The sequence below is a fragment of the Oncorhynchus masou genome, chromosome 3 (assembly GCF_036934945.1).
Source record: "Oncorhynchus masou masou isolate Uvic2021 chromosome 3, UVic_Omas_1.1, whole genome shotgun sequence".
NCBI lineage: Eukaryota > Metazoa > Chordata > Actinopteri > Salmoniformes > Salmonidae > Oncorhynchus > Oncorhynchus masou.
Genome location: NC_088214.1, coordinates 36,185,451 through 36,212,127, shown reverse-complemented (window position 1 = coordinate 36,212,127; position 26,677 = coordinate 36,185,451). Strand labels below are relative to the sequence as shown.

At 44.6% G+C, this 26,677-nt stretch overlaps 1 protein-coding gene across 2 annotated transcripts in view; it reads left to right on the top strand.

The window, feature by feature from the left end:
* The window catches only part of dpydb (dihydropyrimidine dehydrogenase b), a 137,634-nt gene that overhangs the window by 58,071 nt on the left and 52,886 nt on the right, over nucleotides 1-26,677 (top strand). For both annotated transcript variants that reach the window (XM_064939191.1, XM_064939198.1), the window contains exons 8-13: nucleotides 7,201-7,288; nucleotides 15,136-15,243; nucleotides 15,607-15,776; nucleotides 19,457-19,667; nucleotides 22,680-22,864; nucleotides 23,119-23,334. In XM_064939191.1, the coding sequence (XP_064795263.1) occupies nucleotides 7,201-7,288; nucleotides 15,136-15,243; nucleotides 15,607-15,776; nucleotides 19,457-19,667; nucleotides 22,680-22,864; nucleotides 23,119-23,334 (978 nt within the window). The remainder of the gene's footprint in view (nucleotides 1-7,200; nucleotides 7,289-15,135; nucleotides 15,244-15,606; nucleotides 15,777-19,456; nucleotides 19,668-22,679; nucleotides 22,865-23,118; nucleotides 23,335-26,677) is intronic.

Sequence of the window (26,677 nt, the reverse complement as noted above, 5' to 3'; positions counted from 1 at the left end):
GCATACGACATGGCACTACATACAGAGGAAAAACACGATGATATCCTGAGAAGGGCAAGAGCAGTGGGAGGTGAGAAGCCGATGAGCCACTATGAAATTACAAGCCTGGCGAAGAACAACTTTAGGGTTGTAACTGTCAACATATACAACCCATACGTTAAGGACGAAGAGGTGAGGGCCTTTCTGGGGAGATACATGGATAACGTCTCCTCAGCAAGGCACCTCAAAGACTCTCTTGGGTTTTGGAATGGGAGGACAGGTTTCCAGGCCCTCCTCAGGGAGGACCCAAAGGGACATGGTGGATACCTTCATCCTCCTGCTATGTTCTCCCTGGGGGCTGACAGTGGGACGTTGTTTTATGCACGTCAGCCTCCATTTTGCAGGCGCTGTATGGCCTACGGGCATATCTTCGCCACGTGGAACGCAAGGAAATGCAGAATTTGTGGATCTGGGGAGCACGAGGCGAGGGATTGTGACAAGCCTAAGGCGTGCCACGGGTGTGGCTCGTCAGCACACCTTTGGCGAGGGTGCCCGGCTCGTCAGAGGTCATACGCGTCTGCGGCTGGTGGGGGAGCAGGGGCGGGGGATGGGGGAAGAAGAAGAGGGGAAGGAAGCACGCCTCATGACCAAAGTACAGGTCCAGAGGGGAAGGCCGCAAGGAAGGAGGAGGAGCAAGAAGCGGCGGATGGAAGAGAGAAGGAAACGGAAGGCACTGGATTAGGAGAACCAGGAAAAGCGGCGGAAGAAGGCAAGCGAGTGGAGGAGCATGAGAGAGAAGAAAGCGAGGAAGGGGTGGTGGAGAAGGAGACGGTGGAAGAGCAAGTGGAGTGGGGGGAAAGTGCCCTGGTGGAAGAGATGAGGGGTATGGTGGAGGAGCTGGCAGGGGGGAGGGTGGTATCTCTCCACTGCCGCCATCACCAAAGAAGAGAATGAAGAGGTGGGTGTGATTGGCCAACAATGAGAGGGAGGGGATGGTCAAGAGAGTGATGGGGGTGGGAGAAACCTCTGGGTTGCTGCTGGTTTCCCCAGACCCTCAACTTCTGGTGGGTGGGGTCACATCTAACAAGACTCAGGACTGGGTACAGGAGGAGGTGGGGAGTTTTTTGTTTGGGGACTCAGCCTCCCCTATTTTCTTCCAAAACAGCTGCAGCACTGGGGAGGGGGAGGAGTGTGGGGGTAGACCCAGGGTGCAGGGCACCCCGGAGCCAAACACTATTCCTGCATCCTGGGTTGGTGAGATGGAGGAAGAGGGGGGGATGTCGATGGTGTTTTCACAGGTAGATATGGAGCAGGGGAGCATCGGACAAGTCTCCTGTTTTTGTTTTTTTTGTGTCTGGGTTTAGTATTTGAGTGTATTACATGTTTTTATTTCATGGGGTCTAATTTTACTTTTGTTAGTTTAAATGGTCTGGCGCCCCTGTGTGTCACAAATAGGAAATTAGTGATAGGGGGGGATTTTAATACAGATTTAGGAATAGGGGGATAGCAGTGCAGGCGCCATCACCGGGCTAATGACTTGCCATGGTCTGGTTGATGGTGGCCTGCACACTACTCCGAAAATGGCCGGTCCTACATGGCGCAACTCCAGGGGTGTTGCGCGGAGGCTCGTCTATATTTTTGTACCCAGGTCTTTGGGTAAGTTGTCTGGGCGGCTGTTGCCTGTTTTCTTTTCGGATTACGACGGGGTGCTCCTGCAGGTGGGGTCGCCAGTCTGCCTTTTTGGTAGGGGGTACTGGAAGTTAGATCGGGAGGTGCTGGAGGAGCAGGATTTTGTTGATGGGTTTTTTGGTTTCTTTTGGAGGCTTGAAGGCCTCCGGTCCATGTGCGAGGGGGTGTTAGAGTGGTGGGAATTAGTTAAGGTGAGGATTAGGGCTTTTATAATAGGGTATTGCAAGAGGAAAAAAGGGAGGAGAGGAGGGAGGTGGATCGTATCCAAAGGTTAATTGAACTCGAGTACGAGGCAGGCAACCTCGGCGGGTCGTTTGACTGGGAGAGATCCTCAACCCTAAAGGCGCAGCTCAGGGAGTTGCAGGAGCGGAAGGCTAGAGTTTTCCTGGAGCGTGCGCATAGTGGCTTTCTAGAACAAAATGAGACTTGTTCTGCTATGTTCTTTAAGTCGGTTAGGTTCAGACAGAGTAGGAAGGTAATGCATGGCGTTAGGGAAGAAAATGGTAGTATAGTTAGAGGATATGGTCATAGTGACAACTGATCATTTCCAAGGTTTATTTAAGGAAAGGGAAATAGATGTAGAGCAGGGAAATGTGTTTTAGAACACTTGTCCAGGCGGTTGCCGGTGGACATTAGAGAAGTGATGGAGGCCCAGATCGCACTAGAAGAGGTTGAGAGTGCTTTTAGGAGGATGGGAAAAGGGAAGGTGCCTGGGATGGATGGGCTGCTGGCTGAGTTTTATCTCAAGTTTTGGGGTATACTTGGACCAGTGGTTCTCGAAGTCTTGAAGGCCATCCTTGAGACGGAGGTCCCGGGGGGGATCAATGGCTGTTGGTGTGCTGTCACTTTTATATAAGAAGGGGGAAGTAACAGACCTTGGCAACTGGCGGCCGTTGACCATGCTGTGTGTAGATTACAAGCTACTTGCAAAGGTTTTAGCAGACCGGTTGCGCACAGCCCTTCCCTACGTCGTCCATGAGGATCAGACGTGCGGGGTAGAGGGCCGCTCTATTAGATGGAACCTACAGTTAATCAGGGACTCCATCGCTTGGGTTGAAGATAGAGGATTGCCTTTAATGGTAGTAGTGCTAGATCAGGCGAAAGCCTTTGATCGCGTGAATAGATCCTTTTTATTCAGAGTGTTAGGTCGATTAGGATTTGGGGAGAAGTTCATAGGATGGATTCGTACATTATATGTTGGAGCGTGGTGCCGAGTTAGTGTAAATAGTCACTTGGGTGACATTTTTGACCTCTCGTCTGGGGTCAGGCAGGGGTGCCCACTCTCGGCTCTCCTCTTCGTTCTGTACATGGAGCCTCTGGGGGCTGCCATTAGGGCAGACACAGGGGTGGAAGGCTTGCTGATCCCTGGAAGTGGTGGGCTGCGTGTTAAGATGACGCAGTACGCCGACGACACTTCCTTGCTGCTATGCAAGGACTCGTGCCTGACAAGGTCCCTTGCCATCTTTGGGGATTTCACCCGAGCGTCGGGAGCGGTTCTGAACCATGTAAAGTCTTCCGTCAAGTTTTTTGGAAGATGGCGCGGTAGAACGGATGTGCCCGGGGGGTTATCTCTCTGTGAGGGAGCCCTGAGGATTCTCGGGGTCCATTTTGAGACCTCCGGCTCAGCGACGCTAAACTGGAACATGCGTATCGCAGTGGTACAGAGGAAGCTAGCAATGTGGAAGGCTAGGTATTTGTCATTTATGGGCAGTCCTGGTCCTAAAGGTGGATGTGTTGCCGTCTCTTTTGTATTTGGTGTACATCTACCCATTGTCGGCTTGTCTGAGGAGGCCTCTAGTGAGGCTTGTGTTTCAGTTCATGTGGAGTGGCAGGTGCGAGTGGGTCGCCAGGGCACGCATGCTCTGTCCCATCGGGGAGGGAGGTAGGGGGGTACCACATTTCCCCCTCAAGCTGGATGCAATTTTTGTTTCTTTCTTGTTAACGGAGCTTGCTCATCCAGTGATACACCCGTCCGGTTACCTCCTGCGGGTGTTCTTCTCGTATCAGGCGAGAAGCGTAATGGTGTGGTCTAACATGGGTCCTCGGGCGGAACAGCTGCCGTGGCACTTTGGTCATGCGGCCAAGTGGCTGCGTGCGCACCCTGAGGTTGAAGTTGCCTGAGTAGGTTTAGATCACAGGCACCTGTACGAGGAGGTCAGAAAGGCAGGGAGTCCGGCACCTGAAGTGGGCATCTCGGAAGTGGTCTGGGAGGGGGTGCAGGCGCGGGGTCTGGACAACAGGCTCAAGGACCTGAATTGGTTGAGCCTCCATAAGTGCTTGCCGGTACGTTCCATCATGTACCGGTATAGTTTGGTGCAATCCCCCACCTGTCCAAGATCCTCTTGTGGCAGGGAGGAGACTGTGCGCCATGTCTTTTGGGACTGTGCCTTTGCCGGAGTAGTATGGGCTAGGGCACGGGTGTTGTTAGGTTTGGTAAGGGGGGATTTTGTATTGACGTGGGCCAGGTTAGAGAGAGGTGTAGGGAGAGCGAGAGGGACGGATAGGGACAGGTTTCTGCTCTGGCTTCCCATAAGTCTCTTTAAACGGGGGCTGTGGGAAGCCAGGCAGAACATGGTGAAGACAGGGAGAGATTGGGGGGGTGGAAGGGATAGTGAGGAGGGTGGAAGGAGATTTGAGGGGGAGGATGAAGAGGGAGGAAAGGAAGTGGGGGCTGCATGCTGCTCGGGAGAGGTGGAAGGGGGGTTTAGGGCTGGGTGTTATTTAGATTTGTAAGGGGATAGATTAGGGACGGGGAGATAGGGAAAGGTAGTTTGTAGGGTGACGGTTGAGGGAAGATGCTCCCCTGAGGTTTTGATTGGGGTTGTTGTTTAGTTAAATTAAAATACCATTATTGGAGTATGTATGAAAATTATGAGTTGTAAAGAATGAATGGTATTGAAGGTAATAAATTATTTTTTATAAAAAAAAATAAAAAAAATAGGTCTGTTTTCGTATGTTTGTTATTTTGTTTGTTTATCGTGTATAGTTTCCGTATTTAATAAAATTAATCATAACTACGCTGCATTTTGGTCCGCTCCTCCTTCCCACAATGAAAGCTGTGACAGAATCACCCACCACAACAGGACCAAGCGGCGTGGTAACAGGCAAAAGCAACAGCAGGAGCAACAAAAGAAGGAATGGACATGGGAGGACGAATTAGACGGAGAAGGACCCTGGGCTCAGCCTGGAGAAAATCGCCGTCCCAAGGAAGAACTGGAGGCTGGGAAAGCGGAGAGGCGCCGGTATGAGGAAGCAGCACAGCGAAGCGGATGGAAGCCCGAGAGTCAGCCCCTAAAATTTCTTGGGGGGGGGCCTCAGGGAGAGTGTGGCAGAGTCAGGAGTAAGACCTGAGCCAACTCTCCTTGTTTATCGTGAGGAGCCAAGGAGGAGAACAGAACCAGAGCCGGTGTTGGAGGTGAGCGAAACAGAGACTGTGAAGGAGTTAATGGGGAAATTGGAGGAGAGAGTAATGAGGGAGTTGCTTTGTTGGTGCCAGCCTCATGCACCAGGCCTCCTGTGCACCTCCCTAGCCTTGCATGTCCTGTGCCAGCACTGCTCTCAAGACCTCCAGCACGCCTTCACGGTCTAACCCATCCTGTGCCACCTCCACACACCAGCCCTCCGATGGCAGCTCCCTGCACCAGGCTTCCTGTGCGTGTCCTCGCACAGTACCACCAGTGCCAGCACCACGCATCAGGTCTACAGTGCGCCTCGCCTCTCCAGCGCTGCCGGAGCCTTCCTCCTCTACTGCGCTGCTGGAGTCTCCCGCCTGTTTAGCGCAGCCAGAACCTTCCGCCTCTACAGCGTTGCCGGAGTCTCCTGCCTGTTTAGCGCAGCCAGAGCTGCCAGCCTGCATGAAGCAGCCAGAGCTGCCAGCCTGCATGGAGCAGCCAGAGCTGCCAGTCTGCATGGAGCAGCCAGAGCTGTCAGTCTGCATGGAGCAGCCAGAGCTGTCAGTCTGCATGGAGCAGCCAGAGCTGTCAGTCTGCATGGAGCAGCCAGAGCTGTCAGTCTGCATGGAGCAGCCAGATATGTCAGTCTGCATGGAGCAGCCAGAGCTGTCAGTCTGCATGGAGCAGCCAGAGCTGTCAGTCTGCATGGAACAGCCAGAGCTGCCAGTCTGCATGGAGCAGCTGGAGCTGCCAGTCTGCAAGGAGCTGCCAGTCTGTAAGGAGCTGCCAGTCTGCAAGGAGCTGCCAGTCTGCAAAGAGCTGCCTGAGCTGCCAGTCAGCATGAAGCTGCCAGTCTGCAAGAAGCAGCCAGAGCTGCCAATCTGCATTGAGCAGCCAGAGCCGCCAGTCAGCATGAAGCAGCCAGAGCTGCCAGTCAGCATGGAGCAGCCAGAGCCGTCAGTCTGCCAGGATCCGCCAGTCAGCCAGACACTTCCAGATCCGCCAGTCAGCCAGACTCTTCCAGATCTGCCAGTCAACCAGACTCTTCCAGATCTGCCAGTCAACCAGACTCTTCCAGATCCGCCAGTCAGCCAGACTCTTCCAGATCCGCCAGTCAGCCAGACTCTTCCAGATCTGCCAGTCAGCCAGACTCTTCCAGATCTGCCAGTCAGCCAGACTCTTCCAGATCTGCCAGTCAGCCAGACTCTTCCAGATCTGCCAGTCAGCCAGACTCTTCCAGATCCGCCAGTCAGCCAGACTCTTCCAGATCCGCCAGTCAACCACATCTGCCAGTCAGCCAGACTCTTCCAGATCCGCCAGTCAGCCAGACTCTTCCAGATCCGCCAGTCAGCCAGACTCTTCCAGATCCGCCAGTCAGCCAGGATCTGCCGGAACCGTCAGTCTGCCAGACTCTTCCAGATCTGCCAGTCAGCCAGATTCTTCCAGATCCGCCAGTCAGCCAGGATCTGCCAGAGCCTTTCTCCTCTCCTGCGCTGCCGGAGTCTCTCGCCTGTCCGGCGCTGCTGCCGGAGTCTCTCGCCTGTCCGGCGCTGCTGCCGGAGTCTCCCGCCTGTCACAGAAGTCTCCCTGGGAGGTCACAGAAGCGGACAAGGTGGGGGAAGACTGCAGTGAAGTGGGGGCCACGTCCAGCACCAGAGCCGCCACCGCGGACAGATGCCCACCCAGACCCTCCCCGATAGGTTCAGGATTTGCGGTCGGAGTCCACACCTTCAGGGGGGGTACTGTCACGCCCTGGCCATAGTTTACTTTGTATGTTTCTATGTTTTGATTGGTCAGGGTGTGATCTGAGTGGGCATTCTATCTTGGATGTCTTGTTTGTCTATTTCTGTGTTTGGCCTGATATGGTTCTCAATCAGGGGCAGGTGTTAGTCATTGTCTCTGATTGGGAACCATATTTAGGTAGCCTGGGTTTCACTGTGTGTTTGTGGGTGATTGTTCCTGTCTCTGTGTTTTGCACCAGATAGGGCTGTTTTCGGTTTTCGTACGTTTGTTATTTTGTTTGTTTATCGTGTATAGTTTCCGTATTTAATAAAAATGAATCATAACTACGCTGCATTTTGGTCCGCTCCTCCTTCCCACAACGAAAGCTGTGACAAACGTGCTACTTTTCTCCTCTCAGGTTGTCCTAGAGAAGGGACTGGGTATGAACGGGATGAGCCTGACCTCTCTGAAAGACGAGGGATTCCAGGCTGTCTTCATTGGAATTGGTCAGTCACTTGCATATATAATTTCTTACCTTACATAAAATAAAATGTGTTGTGCAAAGCAACTCTCTAATTTTAAGAGTAGGACGAATTACTCAAATTCAAAGACTTTCAGATGTACAGTGCCTTCAGAAAGTATCCATACCCCTTGACTTATTCCACATTTTGTCGTGTTACAGCTTGAATTGAAATAGATTAAATATATATTTTTCCGACTTCACACAATACCCCATAATGGGAAAGTGAAAACATGTTTTTAGACATTTTTGAAAATGTATTGAAAATGAAATACAGAAATATCACATTTACATAAGTATTCACACCCCTGAGTCAATACTTTGTAGAATCACCTTTGGCAGCGATTATATTTGTGAGTCTTTCTGGGTCTCTAAGAAAGTCTATAGAGCTTTCTACACCTGGATGGTGCAACATTTGCCCATTGTTCTTTCAGAAACTCTTCATGCTCTGTAAAATTGGTTGTAGATCTTTGCTAGACAACCGTTTTCAGGTCTTGCCATAATTTTCATGTACATTTAAGTCAAAACTGTAACTCGGCCAACTCAGGAATATTCACTTCTTGGTAAGCATCTCCAGTGTAGATTTGGCACTGTGTTTTAGGTTATTCTGCTGAAAGGTGAATTCATCTCCCAGTATCTGGTGAAAAGCAGACTGAACCAGGTTTTCCTTTAGGATTTTGCCTGTGCTTAGCTCCATTCCATAAATGTTTTATCCTGAAAAACTCCCCAAGCATACCCATAACAAGATGCAGGCACCACTATGCTTGAAAATATGGAAACTGCTACTCAGTAATGTGGTGTATTGGATTTGTGCTCAACATAAATCTTTGTATTCAGGACAAAAAGTGAACTGCTTTGCCACATTTTCTTTGCGTCATTACTTTAGTGCCTAGTTGCAAACAGGATGCATGTTTTTGGAATATGTTTAATTCTGTACAGATTTCCTTTTATTCACTCTGTCATTTAGGTTAGTATTGTGGAGCCACTGCAATGTTGTTCATCCATCCTCAGTTTTCTATCACAGCCATCTAACTGCTTTGATTTGATTTGATTTATTAGTATCCCGTTGCCATTGGCGTCGGCTAATGGGGATCCTATTAAATCAAATCAAATGAGCAATTTAGTCTCCTCAACGTGTTCAACAGCTACACCATTCATTACTAGATTCGGCTGAGGTCTAGAATTTAGGGAATGTTTTGTACCAAATACAATACTCTTAGTTTTAGAGATGTTCGGGACCAGTTTATTACCGGCCACCCATTCCAAAACAGACTGTATCTCTTTGTTAAGGGTTTCAGTGACTTCATTAGCTGTGGTTGCTGTTAGCTGTGGTTGCTGTTAGCTGTGGTTGCTGTTAGCTGTGGTTGCTGTTTTAAAGTCACCATTGGACATGATGAAACCATGAGCGTTTTCCTTCCTCTCCGGCAAATAAGTTAGGAAGGACACCATCACTTTGTAGTGACTGGGTGTATTGATACACCATCAAAAGTGTAATCAATAACTCCACCATGCTCAAAGGGATATTCAATGTTCATTGTTTCTATTTTTACCCATCTACCAATAGGTGTCCTTTGTGAGACATTGGAAAACCTCCCGGGTCTTTGTGGTTGATTCTGTGTTTGAAATCCATCGACTGAGGGACCTTACATACAATTGTTTTTGTGGGTTACAGAGATGAGGTAGTCATTCAAAAATCATGTTAAACACTAATATTGTGCACAGAGTGAGTCCATGCAACTTATTTGTGAAATACCGTATGTGACTCGTGAAGTAATTGTTTACTGCTGAAATGATTTAGGCTTGCCATACAAAGGGTTTGAATACTTATTGACTCAAGACATTTCAGCTTTTCAGTTTTCATGAAATGTAATTTTTTTCAAAATACATAAATCCACTTTAAATGTTTGTTAATTTTAAATTCAGGCTGTAACTAAACAAAATGTGGAAAATGTCAAGGGGGGTGAATACGTCCTGAAGGTACTATATATGTACAGGAGGTTGATTGACTTGATAATACACTGATGGCACCGGAGGCTCTTAAAATCTCCAGTATGCCAGCTACATAAGTCACGCACTGTGCCACGGTGCCCCTCTGCAATCACGATGAAGGGTCTGTCTGAGAGAGAGGGAGTTATCCTCTTAACACTACCTTTCCCATTTCACCAGACTGACATTTCTGTCTGTTCCATTTGGTGTTCAATGGGACTAAAGTGAGACAGAGCTACTTACTGCACAGTACTTACTGTAGCAATGAATGCTGTAGTGAAACCCACAGTTGTAGTGCTCTATCTTTCTGTCTTTGTCTACTTCATATATTTATCTGCCAGGCCATGTCCCTATTATTCAAGTTACAAGGTCCAAGTCTCAAGTTGATTCCCAAGTAGAATGGGTTCCCAAGTAGAATGGATCAGATCTCGAGTCCAAGTCGTGCATTCTAAGAGCAAGTCAAGTCGAGTCAAGTTTTTTGAAGTCAAGTAAAAAAAATATATATAATAATCTATACATGCAATGACTTGTTCAATTACAAATCTTTGCCTATTTATTGAGGCTGCCAGGCTGCCCTTTACATTATTTTGTCTACAACATATTTCAATTATGTGATAATACTTTTTAACAACACATTTCAAATGCATGCTTCATAAGTCAATTCTATATTTGAACCAGTTTCATACCAACAGACCGGTAGGCCAACGCTAGTAATTGTGGCGTGATGCCACATTGTTGGTGAGCAGGGCACGAGCCCAGGGGCCCTAACCTCCAGGGGTCCCCCCATTGATTTTTTTTTAGTCAGTCTCACTCAATAGACAGTGTTACCACCACAAACGTTAGAATATAAAACAAGCTGTGTATGACAGGAAGTGGAACTCTAAGAAAGAACACAATGTTTTCCCCACCCCATGGCAAAATGTGTAGAATTGCATGAATTTAGCTGTAAAACTGCAACAACAAAAAGTTCTGTAAAGCAAAGATATTTGTTTACCTTTTGTTATTTAAATACTTTTTCTGCGAACAGAACCATCTTTATGTATTAAATTATAGTGTTTAATGAGTTAACGTGAGGTAATAATGTGTAGCGGCTAATTGTATAGCTCATAGGCTGTGTATTTGTGGATTAACTGAGGTGATGAAACTACAGCAACCATTTTGATAATGGTTGGGGTCATTTTTTTTGCTGTTCTCCAAATAGCATTTTAGATTTTTTGAAATTGTATAGAAATGCAGTAAATTAGCTTGTACTTTCTTAAAATGTATTGAAATGGGACTTACACCCTGGCTACGGCCCTGATTTGCTGTGGAGGTTGCAGAAGACGGATATAAAACCTGCACCACACGCTATCACTTTGGAGGGCCGCTTGCCTACAGGAGTTCTCATTGCCAACTGGATAGCCCCTGTCTTCCTCACAAATATCCTTTTTTTCAGGTGCGATGGTGTGGCTACTGTCTAGGCTCCTGTCTATGGCTGCGTGGAGAGTAATCCACAGAGACTGTGTTGTAAAACCTGGCTAGATCCTTTCAAGTCATCAATTTCAAGTCATAGTTGAGTCCAGTATGTTGAGGCTTCAAGCCCAAGTCAAGTCTCTAGTCATTTTATTTTCTATCAAGTCGAGTCTCAAGTCATTACATTTGTAACTTGAGTCCAAGTCATGTGACTCTAGTCCCAAGTCATGTGACTCGAGTCCACACCTCTGTTATCTGCCTCATTAGTTTTTCTCTCCTTTCTTTTTTGTCTCCCTCATTCTCGTAACAAGGCACTATAACAAGGGGCTTCATTCTCACTTCTATATAGTCTCCTGTTGCCGCTGTCACTTTCCTTCTCTTCCTCTGCACAGTCTGGTGACCATAGTTAACAGTATGGCTCCTTATCTCATGAAATACCTTGTTCTTACTCACACAAGTGAAGGGAGATGCTAGACGGAAGTAATTTGGTTTCAAATGAAATTCTATATTTAGAGATATAAGAGAATACACTCTGCCATGCCTATATTGATTTGATTTTCGGAAATTCAAATAACCCTGGTGGGAGGCCTAGCTATGTGGTGTGTGTGCCTTTCCTTTATTGTAATGAAAAGAAGCTGCATAGTATTTATTATGTTTGGAGCCTTTTGGTGCGTGGCTTGGTAATTAGAACATGGAGTTACCTTTCAACTATTCAGGGATTTCTCTTTTTTTCTTCTCTCATAGCAGAACGTGAAGAAATTGGAATTCAGAAAGAAAATGAAAGTCTTGTTTCTGTGAAATTTTTACCAGTTCTGTTTTTTATTCTAAATGTCAAAACCCCTGCTGAGATTGACATGCAAATGTTTCCCACTGTTCAGAATGTTAGAGCAGGTTGAAGAGCAAAGGGTTATTTCTCTGGCAGTTAAGTGCGCTGGCTAACACGTGCATTGTTTTACCTACCACTGCTGTTGTGTTGCTGATGGTCCTGATGGTGGTTATAGCAGTGGAATCTTTGTGTGAGTCACTCTCTTGTTCCAATTGTTCAAAGCTCAAGATCCTTTCTCAGATGGTGCTTTTTCAAAAATGGCTTGCTTCAAAGGCATAAAGCCAGGCAGATTGTATAGACTACAAATTCTGCAATGCACACAATATTACTTTGTACGAACCAATGTCATTTCCCATAAAAACAAGCTTTTGATGGGAGCTCTTCTCAACAGTGAGGTTCAAAGGAAGTACACTGATGTGCTGTGGCTGGAAATAGCATGAAAGAGGTGCATTAAGGACATCAAATTAAGAAAAAGAGCCTTTGGTGTAAAAATAAATAAATAAGGTCCATTGAACAGGTTTCGAGCAGGTATGGAGGTGCTGCTGTTTTTGACAAATATTGTTGCTACTGTGCACCACAAAAATAGTCAAAAAATGGTTATGAACAGACGTTATGCTTACCGTATAGCCTTACTAAACATAGCCCATAGCATAAAATGAGTTGTTTTTTAGTGTAACAAAACATACAGTACATAGTAGCTGTTCACACAAGGCCAGTGACTCGCCCAATACTCATGGGTACCTGACCTGACAGAACTACAGAGAAATTACAGTAACGTTACAGTAGTATCACTACTCTCTTTGCTGTTTCCCCACTGTCAGCCAAAGCCACAGTGGGCGATAGTTCGTGATAAACGAGGGCTGGCCAAGCAGAGCCAAGCACTGAGAGACAAGAGACAAAGAGAGAGAGAGGGAGATATTCAGAGTGAGCGAGAAGCCACTTGAAAGGCGATGATGTATGACCCTCAGAGGCATTACCTCCCTTCACTTCAGAATCTCTCCGCCCGACTCCGGAGCCAAAGCACCTTTCCCAGTCAAATGGGATGCACACACCTGAAAAATGAGATGGCATTACTTATGAAGTGTTATTGTGAAAGTCCACTTTGTCATTCCCTTCTTAGCATTTTTCTTCTTTTTTATTTTATTTATCTTGGCACAGAATGCAAATGGACACCCTGGTGTATAAAACCAACTGAGTGAGCATGGAGCATCTGTCAGTGTTGCCACAGAGGAGGGTGAACATGCTGTTACTCTGCTGGAGGATCTCTCTGTCCTAAGCACAGTTAGCAGTGGCACATTGTGTTATGTTCTCTAGTACAGTAGGTAGGTAGTCTACATACTAGACATGGTTATGTATTTTAATTACTGTTCTTTTATTGAAAAGTATGTAGACATGTAACACTCTTAGAGTTCCACTTCCTGTCCTCCCGAGCTTGTTTTATACACTATCGCTTGTGTCGGTAACATCGTCTAACGAGCTGCTCGTAGAAAAAGTGTTACCAAGTTCCTTGAAGATGGTGCTATACCAAAGAAGGTGAAGAAATATCACTTGGACAGATGTTGTTACGGACACTGTTGTCTTTGTTTGATAAGTGATATACCGTATGTGTGTTAAAGCATTCAGAGTTACCCAGGGGGTAATTGAGTTCTTTGTCAGGAAATTGCCTTTTTAGCAACAGACACGACTAAAATCCAGTTTGCTTTGTATACAGTTATTTGTCTGAAGGACAAACGTCATCCTTTGTAGTTTCAGAAATATTTTATTTGATTACAAAAAAAACATTTCCAGAATTATGCCTTCTTTCTAACGTTTGTGTTCTGAATGAGGTGAATCTCAGGTTGTCTTTCTTTGAATAAACTATGATATTTAACATCATTAATATTCGTTCCTAACAACTGAAACCCCAGGCAAGGTCTTTAAATTTAAACTGCAGATTATTTTGTACAAAAAGATAACTGCATGGAATTTAATTGCAACATAAAAGGGCGTTGGGGGTTAACATTTTGGATTGTTTATGTATTAGAGAAAGGTTTGTCAAGTAATGAATAGCGAATGAAGGAAAGGAAACATTTGCAGCATTGATAGATAACATAAAAAATACACTCACAGAAATATACCATCGCAATCGAAAATTTACCTGCCATGGTTATCCAGTCTTCCTATTTGATTTGAAGAAATAAATTGAACAAGAATATGTACATAAAGAGATCGGATTGGTTCTTAGTGACCTTTGACATTGTAAATGACAGCACACACATACAGTCAGCGGTACCAAGTGACTCTGGGTTCTGAGGTAATCATCCAGATTGACCTTCAAGCATTGATGTACTATCACTCATAGCCCATCAATCACCGTTCATCACTATTCATCACTACTCATCAACCAGTAATTGGCACAGTCAATACAATTAACACAACACCTTTTTTTATCTATAAGCTATTCATATTGTATGTAAAAAAAAAAAAAAATATATATATATATATATATATATATACATGTGTATATATATATATATATATATATATATATATATATATATATTAAAAGGGAAAATTGGACAAAATTTGATTGAACATGTCTTTGATTATACACTTCTTAGAGCTAATGTATTCTAGCAGTCAAGTAAAATTAGCATTCCCTTTTTTGCATTCATTTACACTGTGCACTGACGATTGAACATGGCAACTGTTGAGAATGCACTCTGTCTGAAATGTAATGACAGAGCAGTAATGAGTAACCCCCCCATGGACATGGATTGTGTATGTGTGCCATTCGGAGGGTGAATGAGCAAGACAAAAGATTGAAGTGCCTTTGAAAGGGGTATGGTGGCAGGTGCCAGGCGCACCGGTTTGAGAGTGTCAAGAACTGCAATGCTGCTGGGTTTTTCACGCTCAACAATTTCCCATGTGTATCAAGAATAGCCCACCACCCAAAGGACATCCAGCCAACTTGACACAACTGTGTGAAGCATTGGCGACAACTCAGTATTTGGAAGGTGTTCGTCATGTTTTGGACATTCAGTGTATATTATAGCTATGTCGTTTGAGGACTATAAGATAACAGTATTCCCTGGTTATTGCTCCAGTTCATAAGTGGGCCGTTATTGGCTCTCATTGGCTCAATCGCAAGGTACTAGAGAATCCCATTGTATATTTTACAACGATTATAACCCTACATCATGAAAATGATTAACCAAGAGATTATTAGTCTGTAATTCTGATTTACTGGTCCACTTCTCTCACTGGAATAATTTATTGATTCAAATCTGTGGGTTTTATGAACACGAGTTTGACTATTACTGTCCTCATCTCATAATGAAGGGGCTTATGAAAGTCATATTGAACACATAGATTCAGTACAATATTGACAAATGTTTTTTCCTCACTACATTGTCGTGATCTGTTAAAATCCAATTTTGTATAATTTACTCCAGGAGTTCAGTATTAATGGTGGGGGGAAAAGGTCATCAACAATGACTGAACGTTGGAAATGGTTGGGTTCAGGGATGGATGGATATGTCTGCTATGTTAACTGGCTCATTCTTGGTGATGGTTTTGGTTTGGCACAGGTCTGCCCCAGGCAAACAAGGCTAAGATCTTCCAGGGGTTGACAGTGGACCAGGGATTCTACACATCCAAGGACTTCCTGCCACTGGTGGCCAAGGCCAGTAAAGCCGGTACGTCTTAAAGGAAATGATAAAGAAAGTAACTTTCATAGTCACACAGAATTAGGTACACTTGTCATTGTGTACCGCAGGTGTGTACTTAGACTAAAATACATGAAATCAGATGCCTGTCTGACAATCAAAAATGGCGCAGTCAGTTCAGAAATAATACATGTTCAGACAGCAAACGCATATCAGTACTACTGATATGAAAACATGTTTGGCGTTTGGAAACGTAAGAGCAGGCTAAAAGAGCTACCTGGTTTTATTGCTCTCTCTTTCCTCTCTCCAACCTCCCTCTGTCCATCACGGTCTCTGTCTCTCTCTCTCTCTCTGTTTTCTCTCCCTCGTCCTCCCCCACTCTCTATCCCTCAGGCATGTGCAGCTGTAAGTCTCAACTGCCCGAGCTCCGTGGCGTGGTCATTGTCCTAGGTGCCGGTGATACAGCGTTCGACTGTGCTACCTCTGCCCTGCGCTGCGGTGCCCGCCGGGTCTTTGTGGTCTTCAGGAAGGGCTTCACTAACATCCGTGCCGTCCCCGAAGAGGTGGATACGAAGCTAGAGCTTCTCAGACCCTGGCTTTAGTAGTTTAGTTGTTTCTGTTTAATTGAAAGAAATAGAAAAAACAACTTGAGTGGATTATGAAACTGGAATTTTCCCACAAAACAATAATATATACATTTTTTAAGACTTATTGTTCTGAACCATCACTTTAAACATTTTCTTATTTATTGAACATTTACTTAACTAGGCAAGTCAGTTAATTAAGAACAAATTGTTATTTACAATGACAGCCTACCCCGGCCAAACCCTAACCCGGACGACGATGGGCCAATTGCGAGCTGCCCTATGGGACTCCCAATCACAGCCGGTTGTGACATCAGTAGCCTTGATACCATGGAAACAGAAAGAACATAATAAAAATAATGATACTAAGAAAGTTAGGTAATTTAAAGTGAGTTTCAAACATACGGTACATACAGTGCCTTCAGAAAGTATTTATATCTCTTGACTTAATACACATTTTGTTGTGTTACAGCCTGAATTCAAAATGGATTCAATGGATTTTTTTCCCCATCACCCGTCGACACACAATACATCATAATGACTTAGGAATTTATGCCTGTCCTAGGCACACTTTATCTACACACTTCTCAGTATTTGGTAGTCAGACTTATCTTATTCAGTCCCATAACGGGCTCTGCAGTTGTGGCTACCTTTCAGGCTCTGAATAAATATAATTAAACCGCTGAAAACTCTCCCACTTGCCGGCCAACAGATTTTCTCATGCGGTTTCACATTGGAAAGGGGGCCACAATTCAAGCCATTGTTAATGTGATTTTCAGTTTGTCTCCAGGGATCTTAAAGAAAAATGATCTAAAACAATTGCTATGTGTATTTACAATCCCCTTCTCCATACACATGACTAATTTACCTAGCTCTTATCAATAGCTCTTCATTTATAAATTACAGTGCATGGAGAATGTTGTTATGTCTGGCGGGGAAAAAAGAAAGATGCGTTTTCCACTTGGAACTGACTGGTTCGCGCCAGCTTATTTATGGTTCCCTCTGACCTTAAGTCAAGGTCAGAATACGACGTATCTGTAGACACACCTCTGCCACGCCTTCATTTATTCGAACTCCACCTCTAACGAATAGTGGGTGAATAGCATGCTATTCTCATGCTTAAGTTCAAAGCCAGAATACTTATTGAGAAAAGCTCATAAAAAAAGGACTTACGTTCCATTTACACACCTTTAACTCAGGTCGGAATCGGGGCCTAAGCGCTTTCCACATCTGTCCAGTATTTTTTCAGAATTCTTCAGGCTGTGTCAAGTTGGCTGTTGATTATTACCAGGCAAACATTTTCAGGTCTTGACATAGATTTTAAAGCAGATTTAAGTCAAAACTGTAACTCAGGAACATTCACTGTCTTCTTGGTAAGCAACCTGTGTAGATTTGGCCTTGTGTTCTAGGTTATTGTCCTGCTGAAAGGGGAACTCATCTCCCAATGACTGGTGGAAAGCAGACTAAACCAGGTTTTCCTCTAAGCCTGTGCTTAGTTCCATTACATTTCTTTTTTTATCCTGAAAAACTCCCCAGTCCTTAACGATTACAAGCAAACCCTCAACATGATGCAGCCAACATTGTGCTTGAAAATATGGAACGTGGTACTCAGTAATGTGTTGTATTTGATTTACCCCAAACAACTTTGTGTTCATGACAAACAGTTAATTGCGTTGCCACAATTTTTGCAGTACTAATTTAGTGCCTTGTTGCAAACAGGATGCATGTTGTATTTATGTTTTTTAATCAATACAAGCTTCCTTCTTTTCACTCTGTCAATTAGGTTAGTATTGTGGAGTAACTACAATGTTGTTGATTCATCCACGATTTTCTCCAATCAGAGCCATTAAACTCTGTTTTAAAGTCACCATTGGCCTCATGGTGAAATCCCTGAGCGGTTTCCTTCCTCTCCGGCAATGAAGGACACCTGTATCTTTGTATTGACTGGGTGTGTTGATACACCATCCAAAGTGCCATTAACTTCACCATATAATATTCAATGCTATTTTCTTTTTACCCATCTACCAATAGGTGCCGTGCTTTGCGAGGCATTGGAAAACCTCCATGGTCTTTGTGGTTGAATCTGTTTGAAATACATGCAACTGATGTGACATTTTTACTCTTGAACATATTTAAGCTTGCCATAACAAAGGCCTTGAATACTTGACTCAAGACATTTCAGATGTATTTTTAATTTGTAGGGGTGTGAATACTTTCCGAAGGCACTCACATAGCTGTATAGCCTGGTTCCTCTCTAGGTTTCTTCCTAGGTTTTGGCCTTTCTAGGGAGTTTTTCTTAGCCACCGTGCTTCTACACCTGCATTGCTTGCTGTTTGGGGTTTTAGGCTGGGTTTCTGTACAGCACTTTGAGATATCAGCTGATGTATGAAGGGCTATATAAATCAATTTGATTTGAATTGATTTGAAACATATGTAACATCCATTATTATAGAACAGAGACATCTAACTTCTGTTTTTGTCCGTTAAACTTTTTTTTTGCGGCCAAGGTTTTTATACCAGGGGTGGCAGTGAGGTGACTATACCGCGTGAGCCCAGGATTTTGAACTCATTTGCTTAACAGCAGCAGGGGGGAACGATGGCCATTATAGCAGCCTGTCTGTCCCCCTACTGTGCACCGCTGTGGACAGACACAGTAATTAGACCTGTGTCGTTGACTGGTTTTAAGCTGCTCTGCGGAATTCCTCAAGTTTGATCATGAATTCAAAGAAAGCCATAGCTGGGGGAATGGGAGAAAGATGTGAAAATTGACTCTGGATGAACATAAATAGCCTGTAAATAAAGTCTGTCTTTGTTTTGGGTTATCAACAGATTCAGCGATTCAGAGGTTTTGACCTTACCCCCCCAGTTGATGTCCACCCCCGCGCAGAAATGTATTTAGCATAATAAAACAAATCCCCATGAAAATCAGTGTTTCAGAGATATCTGTTTTCTAGCATGGGCTGAGTCAATTTGTCGGCCTTCTGCATCTGTGAAGAAAAGTGGCAGAACCTACAGCGGTGTTTGCCAGACCAGGAGACGTCCCCAAAATCTCATAGAAACATCTATCGTTCATACCGTTTGGCCTACAAATGAATACCCCTCTATGGATAGACGAGACTTTCCCAAACACGGTGCTGTTCTTCATTTTTGCTCTGTGATCCCCCCCACAAGCTTCACAGACTCAACGGACTTGTCTGAAGTCAGTACTGCCGATGTGCCAAATTGTGTGTAGCGTTCAAACGGTTTGAGCGACCAACTAATATGACCTCTATATGAAAAGTGTGGCGTATAGAAAAAAAAACAGAATTCTATAGTAAGCGCTACTCGATCGAGGCATACTACAGTATAGTACAAGTTTACTACAGAATTCTATAGTAAGTACTGTATTTTTTTATGTGGCTACAGGGGTCTGTAAATTCCAAAAGCTAAATTATCCTTGGTATGGCCATGTTAAAACAATTCCAAATATTTGCTTAGTAGAAACCCAGCCCCGGGCCCTTAGACTAAGGGATATATTAAACCGCATTAAATGTGGCATCAACATCACATCTAAACGTCTTTTGTCAGGTTTCAAAACACATGTCATCCTTGAAAGTTCTGCAGGCTGTGAAGTTGGGAACTTAGGACAATATAAAAATGAAAATTCTCCATTTCCTCAGATGGAGCTGGCCAAGGAGGAGAAGTGTGAGTTTCTTCCCTTCCTGTTCCCCCGTGAGGTCATCATGAAGAACGGCCGAGTGGCCGGCCTGCAGTTCTGCCGCACCGAGCAGACGGAGCGAGGCGATTGGCTGGAGGACGAGGACCAGATCGTCCGGCTCAAAGCCGATTATATCATCAGCGCCTTCGGCTCCATGCTGACTGACCCTCAAAGTAACGTCTGACAGAAGGGGAATGTTCAAACATGCCCCCTTCATTGAAGTACCCTTAGAAGTGACTGTTGAAGGATTGACCTGATAAAACAGAATACCTACATAACTGGCAGAGTACTGTCAGAATGTTGATGATCAGACCCTAAATATGCATTACATTAAAATACATGACAATACATTACGTTGAAATACAGCTCCACTTTAGGTGTGGTCTAATCAATATTTCTCAGTCGCCGAACACCTCTACACTAAACGTACCATACAAGAACGTGCCGGGCATTTCATCCAAATCCACACTGACCTCGCATTAAGTGATCTCTGTCATCTGTGGCAGCCAAGGTCTTGTAAGAGATTAGCTACAGTGTTAGTGCCCCAGCAGACAGCCTGCCCGGGACAGGGCACTCATCGCTCACCCCAGAATCCATTCTCCATACTTCCCTTTGCCTGTATGGTGGCCTGTCACGTATCTGGAAACTCTGTATGGGATTTCTTTCACACCAATCTATAGAGAAATAGAGCATTCAGAGGTGTCAAATGTAATTTCTGGAGGGCCAGTGAGTGTGCATGTTTTTGTTATAACCAAGCACTAACACGCTTCATCTAGCTAATAAACAAAGAATTTGTCCTCACTAAAAACCTTTATCAGCTGAATCAGATGTGTTCGTGCTGGGCTAGAACAAAAACAAACACCAGCCCTTTCAGGAATTGAGTTTGAGATCTCTGACCTCTCTGTGGCTCCACTTATCTGTACTTATGCAGATTGTAGATTTCAGCAGGGTGTGTGGTACGAATCACTCACAGAGGGAGCAGGGCTGGTTACAACCCATAAGCTGGAAATGAGAGGATCGTGTTGATTATTGTGTATGTTGTTGAGATCATCCAGACCTTTTGGGTGATTGAACCTAGTCTACGGACAACCAAATATTAGCCTAAACAGGAGGCAGCTATTAGAATGGTTTAGACCATTCGCTTGACAATATGTGACACTCACATACTCTATTAATACTTGCATAGATTAATCGTTGTTGAATGTCATGTATTTTGCATAATGTACAATGTGAGCTCCAAAAGTGTTGGGACAGTGACAATTGTTGTTGTTGTTTTTGCTCTGTACTCCAGCACTTTGGATTTGAAATGATACAATGACTATGAGGTTGAAGTGCAGACTGTCAACATTAATTTGAGGGTATTTTTGTCCATCGGGTGAACCGTTTAGATATTACAGCAGTTTTTGTATATATTCCCCCCATTTTAGGGGACCAAAAGTATTGGGACAAATTCACTTATGTGTATTAAAGTAGTCAAAAGTGTTGTATTTGGTCCCATATTCCTACAAACTTGTTTGATGCATTTGCTGTTTGTTTTGGTTGTGTTTCAGATCATTTTGTGCACAATAGAAATGTATGGTAAATCATGTAGTGTCATTTTGGAGTCCCTTTTATTGTAAACACATGCTACCTTGATTATGGATATTCCTGAATGAATCGTGAATAATGATGAGTGAGAACGTTACATACACACAAATATCATACCCCCAAGACATGCTAACCTCTCACCATTTCAATAACAGGGGAGGTTAGCAATGTTGGGGGAGGTATGATATTTGTGCGTTTGTGTATAGTCACAAGCTTGATGTAATCATTGGGTGCTATGAATATGGGACCAAATACTAAACTTTTGACTACTTTAATACACATATAAGTGAATTTGTCCCAATACATTTGGTGCCCAAAAATGGGGAGAATATACACAAAAACTGCTGTAATATCTAAACGGTTCACCCGATATGGATGAAAATACCCTCAAATTAAAGCTTAGTCTCCAATTTAACCTCATATGGATTGAATCATTTCAAATCAAAAGTTCTGGAGTACAGAGCCAAAACAACAACAAAAATTATCACTGTCCCGACACTTTTGGAGCTCACTGTATGTCATATACTGTATAGTTGGCTACATAGCCTACAGCCTACAGGAAGGTGCCTTGACCAGTGTCTCAGTATCACTATCTGTCATCAAAAATCTCCGATACAGTGAGTTTCAACTCAGTCATTGTACAGTAAAGTAGAGGACTAATAAATGCTGATAGCAGATTAGATAGTGGCAGATAGTGGATTAATTGATAAATACCACTATATGCTTACCTAGCTAGTAGTTGTACAGTATGAATCACCAGCTCACAGAGGAGGCAGTCTGTCTGTCTGTCTGTCTGTCTGTCTGTCTGTCTGTCTGTCTGTCTCTGTGTGTGTGTGTGTGTGTGTGTGTGTGTGTGTGTGTGTGTGTGTGTGTGTGTGTGTGTGTGTGTGTGTGTGTGTGTGTGTGTGTGTGTGTGTGTGTGTGTGTAGTCTTGCCTGGCAGAGGCCCATATGACAGCATGGATTCTTCTCACTAATGGAGCTCAGCAATCAGCATCTGTCAGTGGAGTTATCTCCAGAGAGATAGAGTGGAGGTCTGTGGAAGAAGTGATGTTATTTAAGGAGAAGATCTCAGGAGTCTCTGACATGTCACACTCCACAGCCTTCCTACAGTAAAGGGGGGGGGGGGGGGTGCTTGTGTGATGGACCCTCCACTTACAATGATCATTGAACTGTCAGTCCAAATGCAGTACCAAGAGGGACAACAAGGGGACAGTATCAATAAAGAATAAGTTACAGTATATCAAATATCCCCCTGTGATGTCTTATACAGTACACACATTCATTATTCTGCTCCTTTACAAACATAACACGACCTGCTAACCCAGGAACTAGGGGTGCTGCAGCATCCCCTGAAAAAAATTATAGTAAAAAAAGTTTTTCACAAAAGTGGTGCACTGGGCCTTTACTACTCCTGTATTAGCAAACTGATACGGCCATCTGCAGCACGGCGAGAAACATCCCTCTCCCACCATCGTCGCAGCACCCCAACCCCCAAACATCTTCCCGCTGCTATGTGCTGACCCCTGACCTTTGGGGACTTCTGTCTATTGTAATAATGTCATATTAACCATGTCTGTTATGTCTCATTCTAAACAGTCCAGGATGCCATGGCTCCCATCAAGCTGAACCGCTGGGGCACTCCAGACCTAGACCCTGAGACCATGCAGAGCAGTGAGCCCTGGGTGTTTGCTGGCGGAGACATCGCAGGCCTGGCCAACACCACAGTGGAGTCTGTCAATGACGGAAAGCAGGCTTCCTGGCACATCCACAAGTACCTCCAGGTGGGTGGGACAACTATGACCCGCTGCAGAGTTGAATGGGCTATTATACATGGGTCGTATTCATTACTGCACACCGTAGCAAAACGTTTTAGAATGGAAACATTTGTTGCTGGACATGTCCAGCTAGTCCCTCCCTGTTTGTCTGTGTTTACCCTATTTGGTGCCTAATGAATACCGCACAGACAATAATGATGATGACTACAACAATTATGCCTTCCTAAAACCTGTTGCAATTCTGCTTCTGTTCCCTACAGTCCCTCCACAGCCAGACAGTGGACAGCACCCCCGCTCTGCCTCTGTTCAACTGTGCCATCGACATGGTGGACATCAGTGTAGAGATGTGTGGCATCACCTTCCCGAACCCCTTTGGCCTGGCCAGTGCTCCCCCCACCACCAGCACGGCCATGATCCGCAGGGCTTTCCAACAGGGTTGGGGCTTCGCTCTCACCAAGACTTTTGGACTGGACAAGGTACAGACAGACAGAGACCGAGAGAGAGAGATGCACACATGCACGTTACAAGTATGCTGTTAATGGTTGTGTGTGTGTGTGTGTGTGTGTGTGTGTGTGTGTGTGTGTGTGTGTGTGTGTGTGTGTGTGTGTGTGTGTGTGTGTGTGTGTGTGTGTGTGTGTGTGTGTGTGTGTGTGTGTGTGTGTGTGTGTGTGTGTGTGTGTGCAGTGTTGCCAATTTAGCGACATTGTCGCTATATTTACCAAGTTTTCAGACCCCTCCAGCGACTCTTATTGGTGAAAGAGACTAGCGACAAACCCAGCTACTTTTCAGGTTGCGTTTGGGGAGTTTTGGAACAGATGATTTCTATGGTTTTGATAGCATTTAGAAACTTTCCCCACGCAATTCTGCAGCAAACGAGAGTGGGAGAAGCTGTCTGTGCAACAGAAGTTGCAGCAACGGCGCACATGCAGGCATGGAAGCACAAGGAGAGGTGGTGTGCAGCGAAAACGCTACATCGGGGGACCGCAGTTGAGCCACAGCAAGGCAAATTGGTGCTGTGACGTCATCGCAGCAATGGCAAAACGTCATCTAGCGACTTCTAGTGACAAATCCAGGAGCGACACTGACGTTATTGGCAACGCTGACATTTTTGACATACGCGTGCATGCAAATGTTTCACAGTGTTACAGCAGTGTTGAGCATATAAGCATTATGAACAGACCGTTGCGTGTCTCTGTGCCTTGTCTTTGAGCCTGTCTAACCTTGGCCAAGGCTCCGAGTCATAACGGTAGCACATAAAAGCAGCCTCCATCCACAGGCGTATGCATTAATAAAGCCCTAATAACTCATAAAGGAATGCAGTAAAGCGCTCCTCACACGCAAACACGCTCCCCGGTAATGAGCTCCCGTCAGGTGGCAGACACTCCAGCTAAACCAACACGCTCCCATTAGAACAAGATGCATCTGCCTTGTTAGCAATGTAACATTTGCTCTTGACAGGAGAGTGAAAAAAAGAGAAAGGAGAGAGAGAGAGAGAGAGAGAGAGAGAGAGAGAGAGAGCGAAAGCCATTAGTTGCTTATTGAGCTCCAGCAGAAAATCTTTTGTTTTAATTTACTTTCTAATTCTAGTGATGGGGAAATTAATCAGTAACATCTGTTTGCTCTGTTCTCGCTGGCAGCTCTTTATTAGTGAAGTTAGAAATGGACATTTGCTGAAAAAAAGAGAGACCAAACAAGGAGCGCTTGTTCGGAGTTGTGTAAGGCATCGCTATAGCAACAATTAGGGTAGTGCATCAGGTGCAGTCTCACATTAAGTTTTTTTTTTCTCCGACTGTGGTGAAGAAATTATTATCTCGTGTGAAATTGAGTGGAAATCTGTTACCAGACGGTTGAGAATTTGTTAGAGTATTTGGTTAGGCCAAAAGGTGCCATGCTTTTTCCGAACAGTTTTAAAAAAATCTATTATGACTAATTGGTGGAAGTCTCACCGAGCTTTCAAATTCAATTAAGAAATTGGTTTCTGCCTGAAAAATAATAAATAAGGACTTGAATCTATAGTGCTAAGAGTGACAGTTTTTCAAGAAGCACACTCCTGGATGATGGTCCAACTACTAAGAGTAATTCAAATAGACATTGGATTTATTTGTATTTTCAATTTTTTAAATATTTTTATCCAAAGTGATTATTACAGTTGCAACGAGCCTGCCTCTAAACATCATGCCTGTTTATCCCTTTAAACACTACTTAGAGGGATAGTTCAACGAGTATCAATGTTTTTCAGGCATTTTCCTTCACCCTAAAAGTGTTCTAAAGTTGAGTCCACATTCCAAGGCATCTGCTGTACAGATCCTGCTGTGCAGGCTTTACTACTTACCTAACCTGTACATGTCCTTGAGCATCGAAAAACACCCTACTCACATGGAACCTGTAGATGTATTTTGAGGACAAATACATTAAAACACCTTGGACTCTGCAAGTTAGCCTTTGGCCAAAATCCATATTTTTAACCTCACTTCCTCCCTCTCAATGACTCATTTTATTTGTCAAGCACTTTGAAATACAGCCCCTGTAAGAAATGTGCTCTCGAAATAAAAATTGGATTTGATTTGGAATGTGTACAGTAGCGTTGTGTTACATTTTTCACTCGCTACCTCTCTTTTGCTCTTCATACTGGTCAATGTCAGTGCCATGTGCCTTACTATTCCCCAATAGCTCCTGCTTACCAGCAGTGCAGCAGCTCGCCCCCAGCTCATAGCTCTGTAAACAGAAATCATATTGCACTCTATTGTGTGCTTTGTATGTCAAACTATTGCACTGAGCCTCTCCTGTCTCTCTCCCTGTGAAGGATAAAGAAAGTAGTGTGTCAACAGTGCTCCTCTGTTCCATCATTATACCCTAAACATGAGGGACTTCTTTTTAATATCCTGTTCTCCCCCTACCCGCCAAGCAAACCCCCCCCCCCCCCCCTGATCGCAACACCCCAGCCGCTCCGCATCGATAGCATTCAGGGCGCATGGCCTGATTGTCACAGTGGATATGGAAATATCCTAACACGGTGTGCGTGTGCGGAATAGCTAATTGCCGTATGGCGCGATACAACGGAAGCCCACTCGCTTAAACTTGCAGGCGGCAATTCCATTCATTATAATTAATGAACTACATTGCATATGTAAATGTTTTTTTCCCTTCTGGCGAGGATTGCTTCTACCGTGGGATGTAAATCAAGGACATAGGGATCAGACCAGAGTCCTGGTAAACCTGTTGGTAAACCCTGTCTCAACCACATCTCATCACTGAGTGACATGACAGTCAAGCAGCTTGGGTTGCTGTTGAAGGGGTCACGGTCGCGGTCCTGAACACTGACCAGTTCTATCCTCGATTGATGTAATGAGACGATCCCAGGTAGATTCACTGGGTCTTGTGAAGCTGGAGCACATGGATCTGAAGAGGTTTGAACCCTTACGGCTCAATTAGCCTCTCTAACGTGTGCGTGCGTGTGTGTGTGTGTGTGTGTGTGTGTGTGTGTGTGTGTGTGTGTGTGTGTGTGTGTGTGTGTGTGTGTGTGTGTGTGTGTGTGTGTGTGTGTGTGTGTGTGTGTGTGTGTGTGTGTGTGTGTGTGTGTGTGTGTGTGTGTGTGTGTGTGTGTGTGTGACTTACATCTCCCAAGGAGGGAGAGTTGGGTAAACTTGCTTGTTTACCCAACCGTGGGACAGACTATGTTTGTTCCCACACTCGGGACTCTGACTCTCTATTGCTCACATGGACTCTTGGCCTCCCATTGTATTCTAACCACCTCTCACTGGCTTTGTATTCATGTTACCTGATGAAATTGCTATACAATATAATCTTGTTGCCCTTCAA